Source organism: Aquarana catesbeiana, linkage group LG07, assembly GCF_042186555.1.
Source record: "Aquarana catesbeiana isolate 2022-GZ linkage group LG07, ASM4218655v1, whole genome shotgun sequence".
Taxonomy (NCBI): Eukaryota; Metazoa; Chordata; class Amphibia; order Anura; family Ranidae; genus Aquarana; species Aquarana catesbeiana.
The window spans coordinates 232,919,470-232,943,506 of NC_133330.1; the positions used below are offsets into that span (position 1 = coordinate 232,919,470).

Genomic DNA, 24,037 nt, shown 5'->3' on the forward strand with positions numbered 1-24,037 from the left:
CGTACAGACGATTGGAATTTCCGAAAAACAAACTGTGGATTTATTTCCGACGGATGCTGGCTCAAACTTGTCTTGCATACACACAGTCGCACAAAGTTCAATAGCCAGTGCAGCTCTTCTGCTTGATTCCGAGCATGCGTGGACTTTTGTGTGTCGGAATTGTGTATACACGCTCAAAATTTATGACAACGGATTTTGTCGTCGGAAAATTTGAGATCCAGCTCTCAAACATCTGTTGTCGGAAATTCTGACAGCAAATGTCCGATGGAGCCTACACATGGTCGGAATTTCCGACAACAAGCTCACATCGAACATTTGTTGTCAGAAATTCCGATCGTGTGTATGCTGCATTTCTCTTCTTCCAGATTGGATCACGCATCAGAGAGTCAATGCGTTTGAACCATTTGTTAGAAATCCACATGGGTGAATTTTGGAATACGTATAAGAGCTGTGGTGCCCATACCATTTTTATCAGGTTCACCCTTCCCACCACCGAGAGTGGGAACTTGCACCACCTTTTACATTTTTCCCGCTGTCTATCCAGTAGTGGGCCCAAGTTTAGCCAAAGGTAGTCAGCAGGGTCTGGTGACACCATCACAACCAAGTATCTAAAGTTACTTGCTATGGTAATTTGGCTCACTCCCTCAGGTAGAGGTGCCGTCAATGGGTCAATGGGCATTAGGATTGACTGGGAGCAATTGATGGTAAAACCTGAAAACCCCCCATAGTGATGATAATGATAATCCCCATCAATGTTCTCAATGCAGTGTCCAAGCAGTGTCCCCCAAGTAAATTAACGCATCATCAGCATAGAGAGATACTTTTCTTCCTAGGGACCTCTGCAGAACCCCACGACTCCAGGCGTGTTACGAATAAGTATTGCCAGAGGCTCTACCACCAGAGCGAACAACAATGGGGATAGTGGGCACCCCTGACGAGTGCCCCTATGCAAGGAGAAAGGAGGGGAGAGACTATTATTAATGCAGAGTCTGACTCTGGGTGTTGAATAAAGAACTGTCACCCAGTCTATGAAATGATCCCCCAGACCAAACCTGGCCAGTATTTCCAGGGAATAGGGCCACTCAACACTGTCAAAAGCCTTTGCGGCATCCAGCGACAGAATGGCCCTCCCTCCAGGATTATCTACCAGTACCTGTAGGTTCATGAATAATCGCAGAATATTATCAGCAGTGGATCAGGTGGGAATAAACCCAGATTGGTCCCGATGGACCAATCCACCTATTACCTTGGAGAGTCTGGTGGCCAGGACTCGAGCCAGTAGCTTAACGTCCGAGTTCAGTAAAGAAATCGGACGATATGAATCCAGCAAAAGTCTGTCCTTACCTGGCTTGGGAAGTACCACTATAATGGCTTCCTGCACACTATCAGGTAAACAACCCGTCTCAACAGCCTCAGACAGGGCCCGCAGCAGAGCAGGGGTGGCAGAAGAACATCGCCGTAGCGAGAGTACCGTCTGAACCCAGAGATTTATGATGTGGGGCTTCCGCTAAAGCCTCTGTCAGCTCTTCCAGGGTAATTGGGGAGTTCAGCATAAATTGGCTTTTCGGAACTGACCTAAACAACGATTCATGGTGACAGCTGTCTATAGGAATATACAAATTCCTGTCCATCTTTTTAAAGAACGTGGAGGTAATAAATTGGTCATGCGATCTTGATATGTTTAGATCCAGAAAATTGATGTTAGACTGACTGGCCTCAAAATTTAAATGAATACCCCTCTGGTTGTTATTGAGATGTTCCATAAAGCACTCTAGGTCATCACGACCACCATCCCAGAGGAGGAGGATGTCGTCTATGTACCTTGCCCACAGCCTAAGCTGGGGTTTCTGGGGCATTCTTTAAAAGCACAGACAGGAATTCATATATCCCTATAGACAATTGTCACCATGAACTGTGGTTTAGGTCAGTTCCGAAAAGCCAATTTATGAGCATTAAGCGTAACTGTACCAATAGTGAGCAATTTCTAATGCAGGCAGATATTCTAATGAAGAGATTCGTAGAAAAAGGCTATGCTAGTGTCATCCTAAAAAATACTTTGGAAGAAATTAAAATTATGGACAGAGGGGTCCTCCTTAGGGACAAGCCACCCTGTAAAGATAAGGTTTTCATGGTCCCTTTCATTACTACTTATTCAGTACAACATACTAGTATTAGAAAGTTAATTAGGAAACACTGGCTTATTTTGAATAATGATCCTATATTACGTGCTGTCTTACCAGATAGACCTCAGGTGATCTATAGGGGAGTGTCCTCACTCAAAGATAGGCTAGCTCCTAATGTTATGAACCCTCCTGTTATCACGAGAGGCTTCTTTGAGAACTTGACAGGCTTTTATCAGTGCAGGAGGTGTCGGGTTTGCTCGTTAAATGGATGCACTCATATACACACCCAGAAATTCACTTCATCCAGTACATCAAGAGAACATGTGATAGAACCGTCTATCACATGTTCTACGGAGGGGGTCGTATATTTACTTCAGTGCCCTTGTAGGCTCCAATACGTTGGTAGAACTAAGCTACCCCTTTCCGTTCGTTTGAACAAACATATTACCAATATCAAAAAGGGTTTTCTGAAACACTCAGTCTCCAAGCATTATTTACTGGTTCATAACAAGGACCTTTCCAAAACAATTTTCTTAGGTATTGATAAATATCGCCCACATTGGAGAGGCAGTTCCATTGTGAGGAGTATATCAAGATTGGAAATGTCTTGGATGCACAGAATAAAATGTTATATCCTATTTGGTCTGAATGTGGATGTGGATGCAAATGCATTCATAGATAACTCCTAATTTGTATTTTGACTCTGTTTTGAAATTTTTCCTAATTATCTTTGATGTTAACTCGTTGTGAGTCAGTGATTGGGACACCTCCATCGTGACAGTTCATTTATCAGGATGGGGCTTACCACCTATATAATCATCCACCAGCACTAGGTATCTGACCATTTTTTTTATTTCTTATTACTATATGAACTTTCTATTAGCCTATCTTGTTGGTGGTTGGATAGCCTTGGGCATTGCTATTGTCTTTTTTCCTTATATCCGCCTCTTAGGGTTTTTTACCTTATTTTATTATGATGTTTTCTTACACACTTTTTTTGACAATAGGATAACTTTTAGCTAAAATTATTATATATATATATATATATATATATATATATATATATATATATATATATATATATATATATATTTGTAATATAATCATATAAATTGTATTCAATTTGTTTCAACTAGTTGTATTTTAGTTCATATTTATCATTCTTATATGTATTATGAGTTGTTTACTCTCCATATACATTTTTACTTTAAATTATTTATCCATTTGGAGTTTACCAGTCTATGGTTTTTATCTCCATTTTGTGAATACATGCAAAAAACAAATCTGTTTACGTATCCTTGTTGGCAATTTGTTTGGTGCATTTTATATGTGGGCATTTTGCATCAAATATTGGCCCCTGCAGTCATTTAGGCTAGATATGAAGTCCGTGTTTCAGTACAAAGTTTTGCCCATTCATTGTCACTAGTATGATATATTTACAGTATTCATACCAGTTACTTTTTATACATTATACATTTGCTTTTTTTGTTCTGATCCTTTAGATATTCGATTTAAATGTTAAAATATTTTTTCTATTTTTTATTTTTATAATTTTTTTATGTTTGCCAGTTCATTTCATGGCAGATCTGGCTTCGGTCGATCCTCCGTGTTAATAACCAGGTGTTCCCATTCACGATTCAGATTGAGGCTTGGTTCATTTGGTTTTACATTTAAACGCTATGCGTCAGCGCATCACCCGTTCCCCAAGACAAAGTCATTAGATGACGAAATGCACGTCGGGGGGATTTGATGTGCTGACGTCATCGCGTTTGTGCCTTTGAGCGAACGAGCGTTCGCAAGCTGACCGGCTACCTTTCTGCTGTTTTTATCATCACATTTTGGTGACATCTGAGTCTAATTCGTGGTGCCCGCGCAATCGAGCCAGTCTGGCTATTGGCTGTTTTTTCTCTCCACTGCTGTGCGGACCATCTTGGAGTTGTTGCCCTAGTATTTCCTGGATAAAGGCCCTGGCTGGGTATATAGCCGCAAGCCCTATCAGCTTGCTTTCTGGTAAGCACGCAATCCTTTTTTGTGTCAGGGTGCACTATTGGTGGCGGAAGATCACGGATTTTTGTCATTTATTTTTTCATTCATTCACTAATCAATATTCATTTGTGTTGATTTATGGACTATTTTTAATTTATTTTTCCTTATTCAGTTCTGGACTGTTTCATTGTTTTTTCAAAAGTCAAAGCTTTTGTCTTCATATTTATCTATTCTATTCATAGTGGGATAGATTTTTTCTTTACTATCACAATATGGTGTTATCATTTATTTAATATTTTTCTTTTATTTGAATTTGTGTCATTATATATTTATAGTTCACTGTTTATTATTTAGCGCAGTTATTTTTTCACTTTATGTGTTCTTTATGTGTGTATCTCACATTTCTAGCTGCTGCTTATTTTTAGATAGCTTTCTGTAGAGGGCGGTATTCACCATTTTCTATATTTTTTTAAATGTAACTGCCTACTGCCAAACTGTCATTTGAAGTAAAACACATAGCCAAGTATTATTGTACAGATTTTTTTTACTGTCCATTAAAAAAAAAAAAAAAATTAAATATGCTATCTGCCAATAGAACTTAACCAAAAAGTGCATTCTATACATCCAAAAATATAGAAAATATACCAAATCAAATCATTATTCAACCAAAAAAATAATGTCAAAGCAATAACTCCAAGGCTAATAATAAATAACACGTTATCTCCTCCAATTCCGCAACATGTCTGGTTTACGAATGGCCGTTCAGAAATGGACTGAAAAGCACGAAATGAAAAGCGTGAACTGAAAAGCGTCAAATGAAAAACGCCAAATGAAAAACGCGAAAAGAAAAGCGCGAATCAACACTCACCAAACTTCTACTAACATGAAATTAGAATAAGGAGCCCAAAGGGTGGTGCTAAAGAGCTGAAAAACCACATAGTACTTCACTACGTTCGTAATTATTGGCCAACATTTGTGTGACCGTGTGTATGCAAGACAAGTTTGAGCCAATGCCCTTCAGACAAAATTCCACGGTTTTGTTGTCGGAGAGTCCGATCATGTGTACGAGGCATAAGGGCTCTCTTCCTCCATAGGATATAACTGCCACAATACCCAAATCAAGTCTTAGGCTGAGGTAAATATAATGTGAGCCTGAACATCCCAATCTCACCAAGAGATCAATGATGAGAGTCTTACGCCACCTAGTGGATGCTTGGATCCTAGTTAGTGATGTTAAGATCTTTAAAAGTCCCACCTGTGAAGAGAAAGGGGTTAAGGGAAGAGAGGAGGGGAGAATTGCATTTATGAGGTCAGAGTTAGTACAGTTTTCGGCCAACTGGGCCCTAGAAAAACAAAAACATCCCCAAACATATAGAGGAAAGAGTCCGCGCAGGACCATCCTGGAGGGGCACGAATGTATCCCTGGGGCAAGGAACCAGTTCTGCTAGAGCTGTCCCCACCGGGTTGCTAATTAACATCAAAGCACCCATGAAACAAGGAAGAGTACCGTAGACATCTCACTGTTCCTAAGGAGGGTGTTGTGCCAGGTGCTGTTCCTCTCTGTCGAGCCAGTGCACTGCAGCCACAGGATTTTCAAAGAAGTGTGAGGTGCCATTGGCAATGACCTTCAGCTTTGCAGGATAGAGCATGAAGTATTGGATGTTGAGGGCATGCAGCCTTTTCTTTATATCCATGAATTTGGATCTCTGCCTCTGTATCTTTACATAGTTACATAGTTAGTAAGGTTGAATAAAGACACCAGTCCATCCAATTCAACCTGAGTGAGTGTCTACAATTGTCCCTATCCCTGTACATTGTGTCTCATTAAGAGGCTCCTCTATTATATATTATTTATTTAAGGTACCCATATAGCTCCATCAAATTACACAGCGCTCCACACATACATTGCACACTCACATTGTTATCTATTCTCAAGGAGCTCACAATCCAAGGTCCCCAACTCACATTCATATACTAGGGCTACTACAATTTTGGGCAGAAGCCAATTAACCTAGCAGCATGTCTTTGGAGTGTGGGAGGAAACCGGAGTACCCGGAGGAAACCCACGTAGGCACAGGGAGAACATGCAAACTCCAATCAGGTAGTGTCGTGGTTGGGATTCAAACCAGCGACCCTTTTTACTGCTAGGGGAGAGTGTTACCCACTACACCACTGTGCTGCCGAAAAATCTGGAAACAGGGAAACTTTGGCGTTGTCCACTTTAAGGATACCAGCCTCTCTGGCTTTATTCAGTATGGCATCTAGGTCTTTGTAATTCAGGAGACGGAACAAAAAGGGGCGCGGTGGGGCACCCTGTTGTGGCGGCCTTGCTGGGACCATGTGCGCCCTCTTCACCGCACACATGGGCGAAAATGAGTCTCGGCCAAAGGTGTCAATGAGCCATGCTTCAAATAAGGCCACTGGATTTTTGCCCTCTGCCCGTTCAGGGACGCCCACCGCATGCACATTATTCCGGCATAGGTGATTTTCTATGTACTCCAGGCGAGATGCATTAGCAAAGGATTGTATATGTCTGAAATCTCTTTGCAGAGGCTGCCACTCATCCTCTAATGTACCAAGGTGTCCCTCCAGGGCAGAGGGGCGCTCCCGCAATTTCTGCATGTCATGCCTGATTAGGGATATTTCAACCTTCATACTCTTCACCTCCCCTGTTAGATCAGCAATAGAGGAGCTGCAGGTGGTCACTGCAGTAAAAATGTCCCTTAATGTGGGCTCAGGGTCAGTACTGTCTCCCGCAATTTCTGCATGCCATGCCTGATTAGGGATATTTCAACCTTCATACCCTACACCTCCCCTGTTAGATCAGCAATAGAAGAGCTGCAGGTGGTCACTGCAGTAAAAATGTCCCTTAATGTGGGCTCAGGGTCAGCACTGTCTTGTGGGACGCCGCGGCTATATTGGAGGCCTGAGGCCCAGTACTCACATGAGATGTGGCCTGCATGTCTTCCAAGAGCCGGGGGACACCATCCAAGGATCCCATATCAGCCTCCAGAAGCCCTTCTGCAGGATCAGTCAGCCGGTGTGATGACAGGTCTTTCAGGGAGAGATTTTTGGCGAACAGGCATTGAGCTGCCTCCTTTGCTGAGTGGGGCGGGAGGCCGCCATCATGGCCAGGGGTGTCGGGTGAAATTTTGGGTCCTGTACCTCATCTAGCCATGGCAGCGCGGAGATATACCCAGCTGGGTGTAGCAGTGCAGCTGCGGCAGCAGATCAGAGGTATCCCAGGTCAATACTGCCAAGAATGGCAGTGCTTTAAGCAGGATTATGCAGGATTCACAATGGAGCTAGCTCCAGCACGTCCTACTGCATGCTATGTGCAGCCACGCCCCCGCTCACAAGTATTTATTGAACACCCAAGGCTATTAGGAGTGCTTCAGAACTGTAACTCAACATGGTAATGAACGATATTCCCAGTCACATACATCTTGCACTGCCACTGTACTGGATGATTACATGAATGGAAGATGGAAAATTACAAACAGACCTATGTGATATGTATAAGTGAGCTACAAGTCTTCCTGAGATGGCACCCTCCCAATGTTGAGGGCATGTGGCCTGGTACGGTTCAGGAGGGGGGGGGCGCACTCTCCTCCCCCCCTCTTTTCCTGCGGCCTGCCAGGTTGCGTGCTCGGATAAGGGTCTGGTATGGATTTTTGGGGGGACCCCACGTTGTTTTTTTTTGTTTTTTTGGCGCGGGGTTCCCCTTAAAATCCATACCAGACCTGAAGGGTCTGGTATGGAATTTAGGGGGACCCCCAAGTCATTTTTTTTTTAATTTTGGCCGGGTTTTCCCCTTAATATCCATACCAGACCTGAAGGGCCTGGTATGGAATTTAGGGGGACCCCCACGTCTTTTTTTTTTTAAATTTTGGTTCGGGGTTCCCCTGTGGGGAATTCCCATGCCGTTTTTATCAATGAACTTCTATGTGTATTGTTGGACCGGCAATGCAATAGCCGCGAGTAGTTTTAAATGGGTTTTTTCCTTCGAAATGTCATTTTGCTGTCAGACTGTTCTAAACACAGGAAACATGCGCCCCTTTACAGGCATACTATAGACACCCCCCAGCTACGAAATTTAAAGGGATATTACATTTTTATTGTTTGACTTTAAGCATTATTAAAATCACTGCTCCTGAAAAAACGGCCATTTTTAAACTTTTTTTTGCATTGATCCATGTCCCCTGGGGCAGGACCCAGGTCCCCAAACACTTTTTATGACAATAACTTGCATATAAGCCTTTAAAATTAGCACTTTTGATTATTCATGTTCGTGTCCCATAGACTTTAACGGTGTTCGCGTGTTCGAACAAACTTTTTTCCTGTTCGCATGTTCTGGTGCGAACCGAACAGGGGGCTGTTCGGCTCATCCCTAGTCAACAACATAAGAGTGTCCTTCTTCCACTGACCATTAACATAAGGGCTTGTTCTCCCATTGGCCACAGATGGGACCACTACACTGAATACACCACTACACTATAATAACTACCAATATAAAGAAGGAACTTCAGTGGCCACCAAAGTAAGAAGCACTACAATTTTTACCATTGTGTATCTTTTTTTGCCATTAATAATATTTGTTTCATTTCATGATTGTTACTGATTTTTTTGTTCTTTTAAAGCAGGGGGTGTTAAAATAAAAACTGCTCTGGGTGACAAATATGCTAGATACAGTAGAGATTTAATAATTTAGCATGGAAAAAAACACAGCAATAATACAGCGCCAATAATAGACTACCTGGAGAGCTTCAACAAGGCATGCTGTGTGCAACATGTGTATTTACCACACCATATATTGTAACATCTTATATACCTGTAGCATGACTTATAAATAAGAGAGGAGGGAGGTAAAAAGAACACCCATGCAGCTGGACCAACCGTAGCTGGTAGATACAGATCATACTAAAAAAAGAGAAAATAAAGGCCAGCGCTCAGGGTATTATAAAAATAAACTGCAACAGTCATAAATGAATAAAACTGAGTAGTTTAATACAACCAAAAATAGTTATAAAATGTCAATAATAGTTGGTAATAGTTGGTGATTCACCAACTATTATTGACATTTTATAACTATTTTTGGTTGTATTAAACTACTCAGTTTTATTCATTTATGACTGTTGCAGTTTATTTTTATAATACCCTGAGTGCTGGCCTTTATTTGCTCTTTTTTAAATAATTTAGCATGGGTTTCCCAAAACATGAAAATTATTTCAAATGTTCCTCTGTATTAAAAAGGGGGAGGAAGGCTGGTTTATATACTTTATCTAGCATACAGGTTCACTTTGAGGCAATTTTTATGATTTGACCCTTTCGGTATGTGAACTTTATGCTCAACTTTTACATTAGGGCATGAGATTTCAAAATAATAGGACTTTAGCTCTGGTTCTTATGATTGGAATGGAATGTATTTTTCATTGAATGTGTGCTCTGCTTGTATTTTTTTAACAAATGCTCAACTTAAGCTTGGTTTTTAACCAATGTAATTAATGGAAAAAACATGTAATTAATGGAAAACTTACACCCTTGGGAGCTATGTGAATGCGTGAAATTTTTTCATTAATGCAGTCTCACAGGTTTTTAAAATAAACAGCATATAGAAAATGTAGAGAAGAAATATGATTTCTCATTGCCCACTACTTAAAACATGTGAACAATCTGATGCCAACTATTTTTGGACACATTGCTTTACACTACAAAAAGATATTGATAATTATTAAACATAGTGAAAAATAAATAGTGCGCTGTCTGAAAATGAAATTCAAAACTTATGTGTCATATACAGTTGTGCTCATAAGTTTACATACCCTGGAAGAATTTATGATTTCTTGGCCATTTTTCAGAGAATATGAATGATAACACAAAAACATTTCTTTCACTCATGGTTAGTGTTTGGCTGAAGCCATTTATTATCAATCAACTGTTTACTCTTTTTAAATCATAATGGCAACAGAAACTACCCAAATGGCCCTGATCAAAAGTTTGAATGGCTATTAAAGGTAACCATCCTCACCTGTGATCTGTTTGCTTGTAATTAGTGTGTGTGTGTATAAAAGGTCAATGGGTTTCTGGACTCCTGACAGACCCTTGCATCCTTCATCCGGTGCTGCACTGAAGTTTCTGCATTCTGAGTCATGGTGACAGCAAAATAAAATAAAAAATATATAGTGACATATAGTGACATATGATCAATATAAAAATATGAAAATACTGATAAATACAATAATGAATATCAATAAAGATTAGTGTCCATGTGTGATGATAAGGGACCACATGAGATAGTAACAAGTCCCAAAAATAAGTGATCCAATGCGAGTATGTGACAATCACTGAGATCTTGAACAGGCATCAGAGTGAGTAGTGAGTAACATAGAGAGTCCACCACCAGAAGTACCAATCTCTTACCGGAAAGATTGGACTTCTACAGGTGTACACCTGACAAGCCAATCAAGCTTGGAAGGTAACCAAGAAGGCACCAATTCAATACATGGAGTGCAGCACCTGGGCGGGCGTTTTGGTGGATTCAACCCCAGGTGATGCCTGTTTAGGCGAAACACGTCTGGTTTCCTTGCTGGTCCACAGGTACTGCCTCTCTCTCAAGTGCTTGTATTCTCATTGGCAAATGTAAGTGTAACTCTTATGGTTTTATGCTAAATAAACATCTGTTATGGTATCACGCTACGTGCCCCATTTCTTTCCTTTTACCCATGATTTGGCTGACCTACATCTGCATGTAAGCTGCGTCCATTCTGCTGAATCCACCAGAATGCCCGCCCAGATGCTGCACTCCATGTATTGAATTGGTGCCTTCTTGGTTACCTTCCAAGCTTGATTGGCTTGTCAGGTGTACACCTGTAGAAGTCCAATCTTTCCGGTAAGAGATTGGTACTTCTGGTGGTGGACTCTCTATGTTACTCACTATACTATACTACTCACTCTGATGCCTGTTCAAGATCTCAGTGATTGTCACATACTCGCATTGAATCACTTATTTTTGGGACTTATTACTATCTCATGTGGTCCCTTATCATCACACATGGACACTAATCTTTATTGATATTCATTATTGTATTTATCAGTATTTTCATATTTTTATATTAATCATATGTCACTATATGTCACTATATATTTTTTATTTTATTTTATCACTGACAATATTTTCACTTGTCTGATTTTGTGAGCATTTTTATCTGCATTATTGTCGACAATTATTTTTCTCAACATTTGTCTGCTTATAGCGCTGCACATTTCTTTTACTTTTTATTGTCACATTTTACACTGCTGTGCTGGCTGCTTTTTCACATTTTTTGACAGCACGGTATATTTTTGATTTCATGGTGAAAGCAAAAGAATTGTCAAAGGTTCTGCGGGAAAAGGTAATTGAATTGTATAAAACAGGAAAGGGATTTAAAAAGATATCCAAGGAATTGAGAATGCCAATCAGCAGTGTTCAAACTCTAAGCAAGAAGTGGAAAATGAGGGGTTCTGTTGAAACCAAACCACGGTCAGGTAGACCAACTAAGATTTCAGCCACAACTGCCAGGAAAATTGTTCAGGATGCAAAGAAAAACCCACAAATAACTTCGGGTGAAATACAGGACTCTCTGAAAACATGTGGTGTGGCTGTTTCAAGATGCACAATAAGGAGGCACTTGAAGAAAGATGGGCTGCATGGTCGAGTTGCCAGAAGAAAGCCATTACTATGCAAATGCCACAAAGGATCCCTCTTACACTATATCAAACCGCACAGAGACAAGCCTCAAACCTTCTGGCACAAAGTCATTTTGAGTGATGAGACCAAAAATTTAGTTTTTTGGCCACAACCACAAACTCTACATTTGGAGAGGAGTCAACAAGGCCTATGATGAAAGGTATGGAGGTAGGTCGCTGATGTTTTGGGGATGTGTGAGCTACAAATACACAGGAAATTAGGTCAAAATTGTTGGCAAGATGAATGCAGTATGTTATCATAAAATACTGGAGGAACATTTGCATTCATCAGCCAGGAAGCTGCGCATGGGATGTACTTGGACATTCCAACATGACAATAATCCACAACACAAGGCCAAGTCCACCTGTCATTGGCTACTGCAGAATAAAGTGAAGGTTCTGGAGTGGCCATCTCAGTCTCCTGACCTCAATATCATTGAGCCACTCTGAGGAGATCTCAAACGTGCAGTTCATGCAAGACAGCCCAAGAATTTACAGGAACTGGAGGCTTTTTGCCAAGAGAAATGGGCAGCTTTGCCATCTGAGAAGATAAAGAGCCTCATCCACAAATACCACAAAAGATTTTAAGCTGTCATTGATGTTAAAGGGGGCAAGGGGTATGTAAACTTTTGATCAGGGTCATTTGGGCGGTTTCTGTTGTGATTATGATTTAAAAAGAGTAAACACAGTTGATTGATAATCAATGGCTTCTGCCAAACACTAACCATGAGTGAAAGAAAAGTTTTTGTGTTATCATGCATAGTCTCTGAAAAATGTAAACTTTTGAGCACAACTGTATATGCATCAACACACATACAGAGCCTTGAAAAAGTATTCATACCCCTTAAATTTTCCACATTTTGTCATGTTACAGCCCGAAAAAGTAAATGTATTTTATTGGGATTTTATGTGATAGATCAATACAAATTGGCCCACAATTGTGAAGTGGAAGGAAAATGATAAATGGTTTTACATTTTTTTACAAATAAATATCTGAAAAGTGTGGCGTTCATTTGTATTCAGCCCCCTTTACTCTGATACCCCTAACTAAAAACTAGTGGAACCCATTGCCTTCATAAGTCACCTAATTAGTCAATAGAGTCCACCTGTGAGTAATTTAGTCTCGGTATAAATATAGCTATTCTGTTATGCACTCAGAGGTTTGTTAGAGAACCTTAGTGAACAAACAGTATCATGGAGGCCAAGGAACACACCCGACAGGTCAGGGATAAAGTTGTGGAGAAGTTTAAAGCAGGGTTAGGTTATAAACAAATATCCCAAGCCTTGAACATCTCATGGAGCATTAATCAGAGAAGCAGCCAAGAGGCTCATGGTAATTCTGGGGAAGCTGCAGAGATCCACAGCTCAGGTGGCAGAATCTGTCCACAGGACAACTAATAGTCGTGCACTCCACAAATCTGGCCTTTACGGGAGAGTGGCAAGAAGAAAGCCATTGTTGAAAGAAAGCCATAAGATGTCCCGTTTGCGAAAAGCCAAGTGGGGGACACAGCAAATATGTGGAAGAAGGTGCTCTGGTCAGATGAGACCAAAATTTAACTTTTCGGCCTAAAAGCAAAACACTATGTATTCCGAAAAACTAACACATGCACATCACCCAGAACACACCATCCCCACCGTGAAACATGGTGTTGGCAGCATCATGTTGTGGGGATGCTTTTCTTCAGCAGGGGCAGGGAAGCTGGTCAGGGTTTATTGGAAGATGGATGGAGCCAAATACAGGGCAATCTCAGAAAAAAACATGTTAGAGTCTGCAAAAGACTTGAGACTGGGGCGGAGGTTCACCTTCCAGCAGGACAATGACCCTAAACATACAGCCAGAGCTACAATGGAATGGTTTAGATCAAAGCATATTTATGTCTTAGAATGATCCAGTCAAAGTCCAGACCTAAATCCAATTGAGAGTCTGTGGCAAGACTTGAAAATTGCTGTTCACAGATGCTCTCTATCCAATCAGACAGATCTATTTTGCAAATAAGAATGTGCAAAAAATGTCACTCTCTAGAAGTGCAAAGTTGGTAGAGACTAGGGATGAGCTTCGAGTTCGAGTCGAACTCATGTTCGACTCGAACATTGGCTGTTCGCAAGTTCACCGAACAGCGAACAATTTGGGGTGTTCGCGGCAAATTCGAATGCCGCGGAACACCCTTTAAAAGTCTATGGGAGAAATCAAAAGTGCTAATTTTAAAGGCTAATATGCAAGTTATTGTCATAAAAAGTGTTTGGGGACCTGGGTCCTGCCCCAGGGGACATGGATCAATGCAAAAAAAAGTTTTAAAAACGGCCGTTTTTTCAGGAGCAGTGATTTTAATAATGCTTAAAGTCAATCAATAAAAGTGTAATATCCCTTTAAATTTCGTACCTGGGGGGTGTCTATAGTGTGCCTGTAAAGGGGCGCATGTTTCCTGTGTTTAGAACAGTCTGACAGCAAAATTACATTTTGAAGGAAAAAACTCATTTAAAACTACTCGCGGCTATTGCATTGCCGACAATACACATAGAAGTTCATTGATAAAAACGGCATGGGAATTCCCCAAAGGGGAACCCCGAACCAAAATTAAAAAAAAAAAAATGACGTGGGAGTCCCCCTAAATTCCATACCAGGCCCTTCAGGTCTGGTATGGATATTAAGGGGAACCCCAGCCAAACTTAAAAAAAAAAAATGACGTGGGGTTCCCCCTAAATTCTATACCAGACCCTTCAGGTCTGGTATGGATTTTAAGGGGAACCCCGCGCCAAAAAAAAAAAAAAAACGGCGTGGGGTCCCCCCAAAAATCCATACCAGACCCTTATCCGAGCACGCAACCTGGCAGGCCGCAGGAAAAGAGGGGGGGACGAGAGTGCGGCCCCCCCTCCCTCCTGAACCGTACCAGGCCACATGCCCTCAACATTGGGAGGGTGCTTTGGGGTAGCCCCCAAAACACCTTGTCCCCATGTTGATGAGGACAAGGGCCTCATCCCCACAACCCTGGCCGGTGGTTGTGGGGGTCTGCGGGCGGAGGGCTTATCGGAATCTGGAAGCCCCCTTTAACAAGGTGACCCCCAGATCCCGGCCCCCCCCTGTGTGAAATGGTAAGGGGGTACTTCCTACCATTTCACGAAAAAAGTGTCAAAAATGTTAAAAATGACAAGAGACAGTTTTTGACAATTCCTTTATTTAAATGCTTCTTCTTTCTTCTATCTTCCTTCATCTTCTGGTTCTTCTGGCTCTTCTGGTTCTTCCTCCGGCGTTCTCGTCCAGCATCTCCTCCGCGGCGTCTTCTATCTTCTTCTCCTCGGGCCGCTCCGCACCCATGGCATGGGGGGGAGGCTCCCGCTCTTCTCTTCTTCTTTTCTTCTCTTCTTCTCTTCTTCTTTTCTTCTTTTCTTCTCCGGGCCGCTCCGCAATCCATGCTGGCATGGAGGGAGGCTCCCGCTGTGTGACGGCGCTCCTCGTCTGACAGTTCTTAAATAATGGGGGGGGGGGCCACCCGGTGACCCCGCCCCCCTCTGACGCACGGTGACTTGACGGGACTTCCCTGTGACGTCACGGGGAATGCCACAGGGAAGTCCCGTCAAGTCACCGTGCGTCAGAGGGGGGCGGGGTCACCGGGTGGCCCCGCCCCCCCGTTATTTAAGAACTGTCAGACGAGGAGCGCCGTCACACAGCGGGAGCCTCCCTCCATGCCAGCATGGATTGAGGAGCAGCCCGGAGAAGAAAATGAAGAAGAGAAGAAGAGAAGAAAAGAAGAAGAGAAGAGCGGGAGCTTCCCCCCCATGCCATGGGTGCGGAGCGGCCCGAGGAGAAGAAGACAGAAGACGCCGCGGAGGAGATGCTGGACGAGAACGCCGGAGGAAGAACCAGAAGAGCCAGAAGAACCAGAAGAACCAGAAGATGAAGGAAGATAGAAGAAAGAAGAAGCATTTAAATAAAGGAATTGTCAAAAACTGTCTCTTGTCATTTTTAACATTTTTGACACTTTCTTCGTGAAATGGTAGGGGTACTTATGTACCCCCTTACCATTTCACACAGGGGGGGGGCCGGGATCTGGGGGTCACCTTGTTAAAGGGGGCTTCCAGATTCCGATAAGCCCCCCGCCCGCAGACCCCCACAACCACCGGCCAGGGTTGTGGGGATGAGGCCCTTGTCCTCATCAACATGGGGACAAGGTGTTTTGGGGGGCTACCCCAAAGCACCCTCCCAATGTTGAGGGCATGTGGCCTGGTACGGTTCAGGAGGGAGGGGGGGCCGCACTCTCGTCCCCCCCTCTTTTCCTGCGGCCTGCCAGGTTGCGTGCTCGGATAAGGGTCTGGTATGGATTTTTGGGGGGACCCCACGCCGTTTTTTTTTTTTTTTTGGCGCAGGGTTCCCCTTAAAATCCATACCAGACCTGAAGGGTCTGGTATGGAATTTAGGGGGAACCCCACGTCATTTTTTTTTTTAAATTTTGGCCGGGGTTCCCCTTAATATCCATACCAGACCTGAAGGGCCTGGTATGGAATTTAGGAGGACTCCCACGTCATTTTTTTTTTTTTTAATTTTGGTTCGGGGTTCCCCTTTGGGGAATTCCCATGCCGTTTTTATCAATGAACTTCTATGTGTATTGTCGGCAATGCAATAGCCGCGAGTAGTTTTAAATGAGTTTTTTCCTTCAAAATGTCATTTTGCTGTCAGACTGTTCTAAACACAGGAAACATGCGCCCCTTTACAGGCATACTATAGACACCCCCCAGGTACGAAATTTAAAGGGATATTACACTTTTATTGTTTGACTTTAAGCGTTATTAAAATCACTGCTCCTGAAAAAACGGCCGTTTTTAAAACTTTTTTTTGCATTGATCCATGTCCCCTGGGGCAGGACCCAGGTCCCCAAACACTTTTTATGACAATAACTTTCATATAAGCCTTTAAAATTAGCACTTTTGATTATTCATGTTCGTGTCCCATAGACTTTAACGGTGTTCGCATGTTCGAACGAACTTTTTTCCTGTTCGCATGTTCTGGTGCGAACCGAACAGGGGGGTGTTCGGCTCATCCCTAGTAGAGACATATCCAAAAAGACTTGCAGCTGTAATTGCAGCGAAAGGTGGTTCTACAAAGTATTGACTCAGGGGAGCGGAATACAAATGCACTCCACACTTTTCAGATATTTATTTGTAAAAAATTATGAAAAACATTTATTATTTTCCTTTCACTTCACAATTATGTGCCACCTTGTGTTGATATATTACAAAAAATCCCAACCAAATACATTTACGTTTTTGGTTGTAACATGACAAAATGTGGAAAATGTCAAGGGGTGTAAATACTTTTTCAAGGCACTGTATACCTTAAAATAATGCAACAATCAACCTTACAAATATACAATTCAATAACAATATTGCACATGCAACACTAAATACTGGTGAACTAACAACCAAATATGCTGCAGGCGGCCGTGCTAATACTTTGATTGTTTGCTCTGAATTCATTGATACTCCGTAAGTGCAATTTTTATTAAACACTTTGGCTTTTTAAAGGATAACTCACTATGAGTTATTTTCTTGATATTAACTCCTAACATCTATGAACTAAGAGCCTGTTATCACTCTAATATCCCGGTGAGATGTCCATAAGGAGCAGCATCCATTCCATCAGGACATATGATATGTGCATAAGATCCCTTGCGGATCTGAGCCTCTGGTAAGCAGCCATTCATTTCATTCAGGACACGGTGGTGGAGCACTGGCACTTTAAATTGGTTTTGCATGAAGACACTGTAACACCAAGGATATGGATGGACACTTTGAGTGGGCATTTTACTTACTTGTCTATGAACATTTGTTATCTAAATAAGTTTTTTGATATCATATTTGCTTTATCTCACTTTAAACAGTTTTGAGTGCACAAGTCACTTTATATTGAATTGGTTTACATATCCAATAAAAATCTCTTTAAAGCACATTTGGTTGTTAGTTCACCAGTATTTAGTGTTGCATGTGCAATATTGTTATTGAACTGTATATTTGTAAGGTTGATTGTTGTGTTTTTTTTAAGCTATATGTGTGTTGATGCATATATTTGACACATACATTTTGAATTTCATTTTCAGACAGTGCACTATTTATTTTTCAAAATTATTTTGGATCCCAGTACCCCAGGGATTTTTTAGTGCAGCAGTCCCTATATTTTTGAGGCTGAGCGCAACCTTCAGTAATAAATACACAATTATTAAACATAAACTGCACACTTTAAACTGGCAACTACACTCTCTGTCAGACTGCACCCTGAGGATCCTACAGAATCTGACATATCTGAGATTTCCTAGTTCCCTGCTGTGTGCTGTGGTTCCTTCCACCAGCCTCTACATCACATGGCAGGTTGACCAGAAAATTGATATCGCTGAATGTGTCAGATATTGTAGGATCTCCCCTGCCAGTTTTGCTTGTAGATTCACTTTAAAGCAAGTACCCTTTCTATACCCTTTATATATCTTGATTTAAGTACTATTCTTTGTAAGTTATTCTTACTGACTATATTAAATAATGTGATTCAAGACCTCAGAACTATAGCAAAACTACAAAAATGTAAGTGAAAGTCAAGAGATACTCACAGCCAAGTACATTGCTCCATATACACTGAGAGCTGCTTCTTTGGATGGAAATGTTCTCCTTGCCTTGATAACAAGGTCTGGATTTCCAGTACAAGCATTGGCATCAGTGATAAACTGTGTAAGTTGGTTGCAACCAAGTGCTGTGTAGTTCGGTTTGCAAATTGTAAGAAAATGTGGAGCCAAGTTTCCTGTCACAACTTGTCCAGCATTTACAAATATGTCTGTAGCAAATAATCCAAAAGTATAAATTCCTGAAAAACAAATACATACAGCATTGTTTTAGTATGTAAATTGTACAGAGTGGAATTTTGGACTAGAACACCAGCAAGAAATTACAACGGAATATACTGTATATACAGGCAGAAGTTTTAAAGCCCATATTCAGCCAGAATGTTTGTTTTATGTAGAACTCTGTCTGGTTTATATTGCTGTATGTGTCTGGATTGAGGAGATTCCCCACCAATATCTGTCCCAGTGACAAAAGCAGGAAATTGAATAGGGTTCAATGAAAGGCCTCATGCACACTGGGCATTTAGCCCTGTGCATGAGGATCTGGCATTTAGCTGCAGCTAAAGGGCACTGGTGTACCAGCCAGCCCCACTGCTGGCAGCCTTTCAAACTCTATGAAAGTTGGATGGGGCTGGGCTCAGCAGCTAGGCCACTCCACTCAGCGGTACTTCCATTTATTGCAGTATTCGCCCAGAGACTGAGAAAAAAAAAAGTAGAATGGGGCACTTCTGCCAAAAGTTCTTCCAGTGAGCTGTATCAGGTGTTTATCATGGGGATGGTATATGACAATTGTAATAGCACTGGAGCACCACTTCAGAGAGTCCAGTAGAAGCAACTCTGGTACAAGACATTAAGAGCAAGAAGAAGGCATTTCTAAGTGCAGTATTTCCAAAGGTTTAATACATATATGTTTAAAACACTTACGAGATCTGGTATAATAACAGGGACATCATCATAGTTTTCCCGACTCCTGGCTCCTATCGCAACCTCCACAAAGCTAAGCCGATTAGCAGCTGCAGGGGGAGAGGATTGGGGCAAGATGGGTGCCTGGCTCCCGGAACCAAGATGGAATGCACATTTGCCATGTGGAACACACATCAAGCTAGGAGCAGTAATGCATTTTGGAGCATGAGCAATGGCTCCTTCATCAGACCTATAAACAACAGCAAGGGGGAGGGGAAGTGGGACTTTATATGAAACTGCGCCGGGTAGAGGTCGCACGTTTCCATCCCTGTCACACAATATCTAGAAAACCCGCAAGCAAAAGCCAGTGGGTAAGGAAGAGGAGGTGGGACTTTATATGAAGCCAATGGTTTGCAAGCCGACACAAACGGTGGGTCAATAAAATTCTTTATTTGCATGTTCATACAAACAATGGTATCAGACAATATCAATATAACACTTGGTAAAATGTTAGCAATGATAACCAGAGATCAACATAAGGACCAGTAGTATAGTTATCAAGGATATAAAAGATATACAGGTAACATGGATAATAACATGAGTATAAGCAATATTATTGAAGATAGACCAGGGATCACCAGGTGTCAGAATGCGTACATGGTTAAAACAAAGTAATGCCTGCCTGATAGCTGGCCTCAAATTCCTGTTAAGGGGTAAAACTCGGTATAACATGGGTTGGGACAGTAAATGACAACCGGTAGCTCGACGCGTTTCGTGGTTCAAGACCACTCATCAGGAGCAGACATGTCATGTTTCTGGAAATAAAAATGATAATAATATCAAGGGCCAAGGTAAAAATGGGTACAGAGGGCTAAATAATCCTCCAAAAATTGAAAAGTACTCACGGCAATTGTGGGTAAATGGTGAATGGCCAGGTACGGCAACCATCCGGAACTAATGCCGGGTCGGGAGCTGAGGCGGGCCCCCCCGCCGCGGCGACCAAAACAGGCAATCCCCCCCAGGGCGATGCAGAGCCACGAGGCACCCTAGAGTTGAGAGTGGAAGATGAGTGATAATGCAGGGAGTGTATGTGCAGCGGGGGGAAGAGGGAGGGGGAAAAAAGAGGGGGGGAAAGGTAAGGGTTGGGGGGGGGGGGGGGGGGGGAAGGGGGGTAAAAAAGGAGGGAAAGGGGGGGGGGGGGAGAGTGGAGAGTGAGCGTGATGTAGAAGTGAGTGAGTGAGTGGAGTGAGTAATGGAGTGAGGGAAAGAGGGATGGGAAAGCTGGAGGATGACATGTGCACGAACAAGGGTAAGAAGTGAGCTTACCTGTGTGACAGGGTGGTGTAGAGCAACCACCACCATGGTGAAGTGTAGCGGTAGTGTACCTCGAGCGCCGCATCGCCCCAGGTGAACAAGACGCCCATATATAGACGCCGCCGCGAGGAGGCCCGCCAAAGTCACGTCCGCATGGCCGAGGGTGGGAGGAGCCAGAGCGGGAAGCCGACCATTGGTCGGCGGCCGCTGAGACCAACCCACCAAGCCTGCGAGCATGTAAACCAGCGTGAGGGGCGCGGCGGCGCCAGGAGGCGCGGCGTACGTCCACCGCTGGTGACGTGACGTCGATGGGCAGTGGCGGCAAGCCCCGCCCACCACACACACGCCCACCAAAGGAGGCGGGCGAAGAAGGGGGAGGGGGGGGGCCCAGAGGCCGGCAGTGCCAATCGCAGCTCCCGGGCAGGCAAGGGCCGGACGGCCCACCGGCCAGCCACAACCACCCACCCACAATTGGGTTGGACCACCATTTGGAAAGGGTTGACCATGAAATTGATAAACCTAGTAACAGGATAAGAAACATGGCATGTACGATTGGAACTGGTAAAAATGACAAAAAGGTAAACACAGGTGAGGCTCCCAAGAAATCAATAGGGGCAGGATGATAACAATCTGGTAATATCAAGGTAGAGCAATAGAGCAAACCATGGGCTTCCATCCCTATTCATATAAACAACAGCAAGGGGGAGGGGAAGTGGGACTTTATATGAAACTGCGCCGGGTAGAGGTCGCACGTTTCCATCCCTGTCACACAATATCTAGAAAACCCGCAAGCAAAAGCCAGTGGGTAAGGAAGAGGAGGTGGGACTTTATATGAAGCCAATGGTTTGCAAGCCGACACAAACGGTGGGTCAATAAAATTCTTTATTTGCATGTTCATACAAACAATGGTATCAGACAATATCAATATAACACTTGGTAAAATGTTAGCAATGATAACCAGAGATCAACATAAGGACCAGTAGTATAGTTATCAAGGATATAAAAGATATACAGGTAACATGGATAATAACATGAGTATAAGCAATATTATTGAAGATAGACCAGGGATCACCAGGTGTCAGAATGCGTACATGGTTAAAACAAAGTAATGCCTGCCTGATAGCTGGCCTCAAATTCCTGTTAAGGGGTAAAACTCGGTATAACATGGGTTGGGACAGTAAATGACAACCGGTAGCTCGACGCGTTTCGTGGTTCAAGACCACTCATCAGGAGCAGACATGTCATGTTTCTGGAATAAAAATGATAATAATATCAAGGGCCAAGGTAAAAATGGGTACAGAGGGCTAAATAATCCTCCAAAAATTGAAAAGTACTCACGGCAATTGTGGGTAAATGGTGAATGGCCAGGTACGGCAACCATCCGGAACTAATGCCGGGTCGGGAGCTGAGGCGGGCCCCCCCGCCGCGGCGACCAAAACAGGCAATCCCCCCCAGGGCGATGCAGAGCCACGAGGCACCCTAGAGTTGAGAGTGGAAGATGAGTGATAATGCAGGGAGTGTATGTGCAGCGGGGGGAAGAGGGAGGGGGAAAAAAGAGGGGGGGAAAGGTAAGGGTTGGGGGGGGGGGGGGGGGGGGGGGAAGGGGGGGTAAAGAGGAGGGAAAGGGGGGGGGGGAGAGTGGAGAGTGAGCGTGATGTAGAAGTGAGTGAGTGAGTGGAGTGAGTAATGGAGTGAGGGAAAGAGGGATGGGAAAGCTGGAGGATGACATGTGCACGAACAAGGGTAAGAAGTGAGCTTACCTGTGTGACAGGGTGGTGTAGAGCAACCACCACCATGGTGAAGTGTAGCGGTAGTGTACCTCGAGCGCCGCATCGCCCCAGGTGAACAAGACGCCCATATATAGACGCCGCCGCGAGGAGGCCCGCCAAAGTCACGTCCGCATGGCCGAGGGTGGGAGGAGCCAGAGCGGGAAGCCGACCATTGGTCGGCGGCCGCTGAGACCAACCCACCAAGCCTGCGAGCATGTAAACCAGCGTGAGGGGCGCGGCGGCGCCAGGAGGCGCGGCGTACGTCCACCGCTGGTGACGTGACGTCGATGGGCAGTGGCGGCAAGCCCCGCCCCCACACACACGCCCACCAAAGGAGGCGGGCGAAGAAGGGGGAGGGGGGGGGGCCCAGAGGCCGGCAGTGCCAATCGCAGCTCCCGGGCAGGCAAGGGCCGGACGGCCCACCGGCCAGCCACAACCACCCACCCACAATTGGGTTGGACCACCATTTGGAAAGGGTTGACCATGAAATTGATAAACCTAGTAACAGGATAAGAAACATGGCATGTACGATTGGAACTGGTAAAAATGACAAAAAGGTAAACACAGGTGAGGCTCCCAAGAAATCAATAGGGGCAGGATGATAACAATCTGGTAATATCAAGGTAGAGCAATAGAGCAAACCATGGGCTTCCATCCCTATTCATATAAACAACAGCAAGGGGGAGGGGGAAGTGGGACTTTATATGAAACTGCGCCGGGTAGAGGTCGCACGTTTCCATCCCTGTCACACAATATCTAGAAAACCCGCAAGCAAAAGCCAGTGGGTAAGGAAGAGGAGGTGGGACTTTATATGAAGCCAATGGTTTGCAAGCCGACACAAACGGTGGGTCAATAAAATTCTTTATTTGCATGTTCATACAAACAATGGTATCAGACAATATCAATATAACACTTGGTAAAATGTTAGCAATGATAACCAGAGATCAACATAAGGACCAGTAGTATAGTTATCAAGGATATAAAAGATATACAGGTAACATGGATAATAACATGAGTATAAGCAATATTATTGAAGATAGACCAGGGATCACCAGGTGTCAGAATGCGTACATGGTTAAAACAAAGTAATGCCTGCCTGATAGCTGGCCTCAAATTCCTGTTAAGGGGTAAAACTCGGTATAACATGGGTTGGGACAGTAAATGACAACCGGTAGCTCGACGCGTTTCGTGGTTCAAGACCACTCATCAGGAGCAGACATGTCATGTTTCTGGAAATAAAAATGATAATAATATCAAGGGCCAAGGTAAAAATGCCGCCACTGCCCATCGACGTCACGTCACCAGCGGTGGACGTACGCCGCGCCTCCTGGCGCCGCCGCGCCCCTCACGCTGGTTTACATGCTCGCAGGCTTGGTGGGTTGGTCTCAGCGGCCGCCGACCAATGGTCGGCTTCCCGCTCTGGCTCCTCCCACCCTCGGCCATGCGGACGTGACTTTGGCGGGCCTCCTCGCGGCGGCGTCTATATATGGGCGTCTTGTTCACCTGGGGCGATGCGGCGCTCGAGGTACACTACCGCTACACTTCACCATGGTGGTGGTTGCTCTACACCACCCTGTCACACAGGTAAGCTCACTTCTTACCCTTGTTCGTGCACATG

At 43.7% G+C, this 24,037-nt stretch overlaps 1 protein-coding gene across 1 annotated transcript in view; it reads right to left on the reverse strand.

Annotated features, from left to right (window-relative positions):
* PLPPR5 (phospholipid phosphatase related 5) overlaps positions 1-24,037 on the reverse strand; it is a 503,376-nt gene that overhangs the window by 273,062 nt on the left and 206,277 nt on the right. The window contains exon 3 of the mRNA XM_073593102.1: positions 18,425-18,675. Coding sequence (XP_073449203.1) covers positions 18,425-18,675 — 251 coding nt within the window. The remainder of the gene's footprint in view (positions 1-18,424; positions 18,676-24,037) is intronic.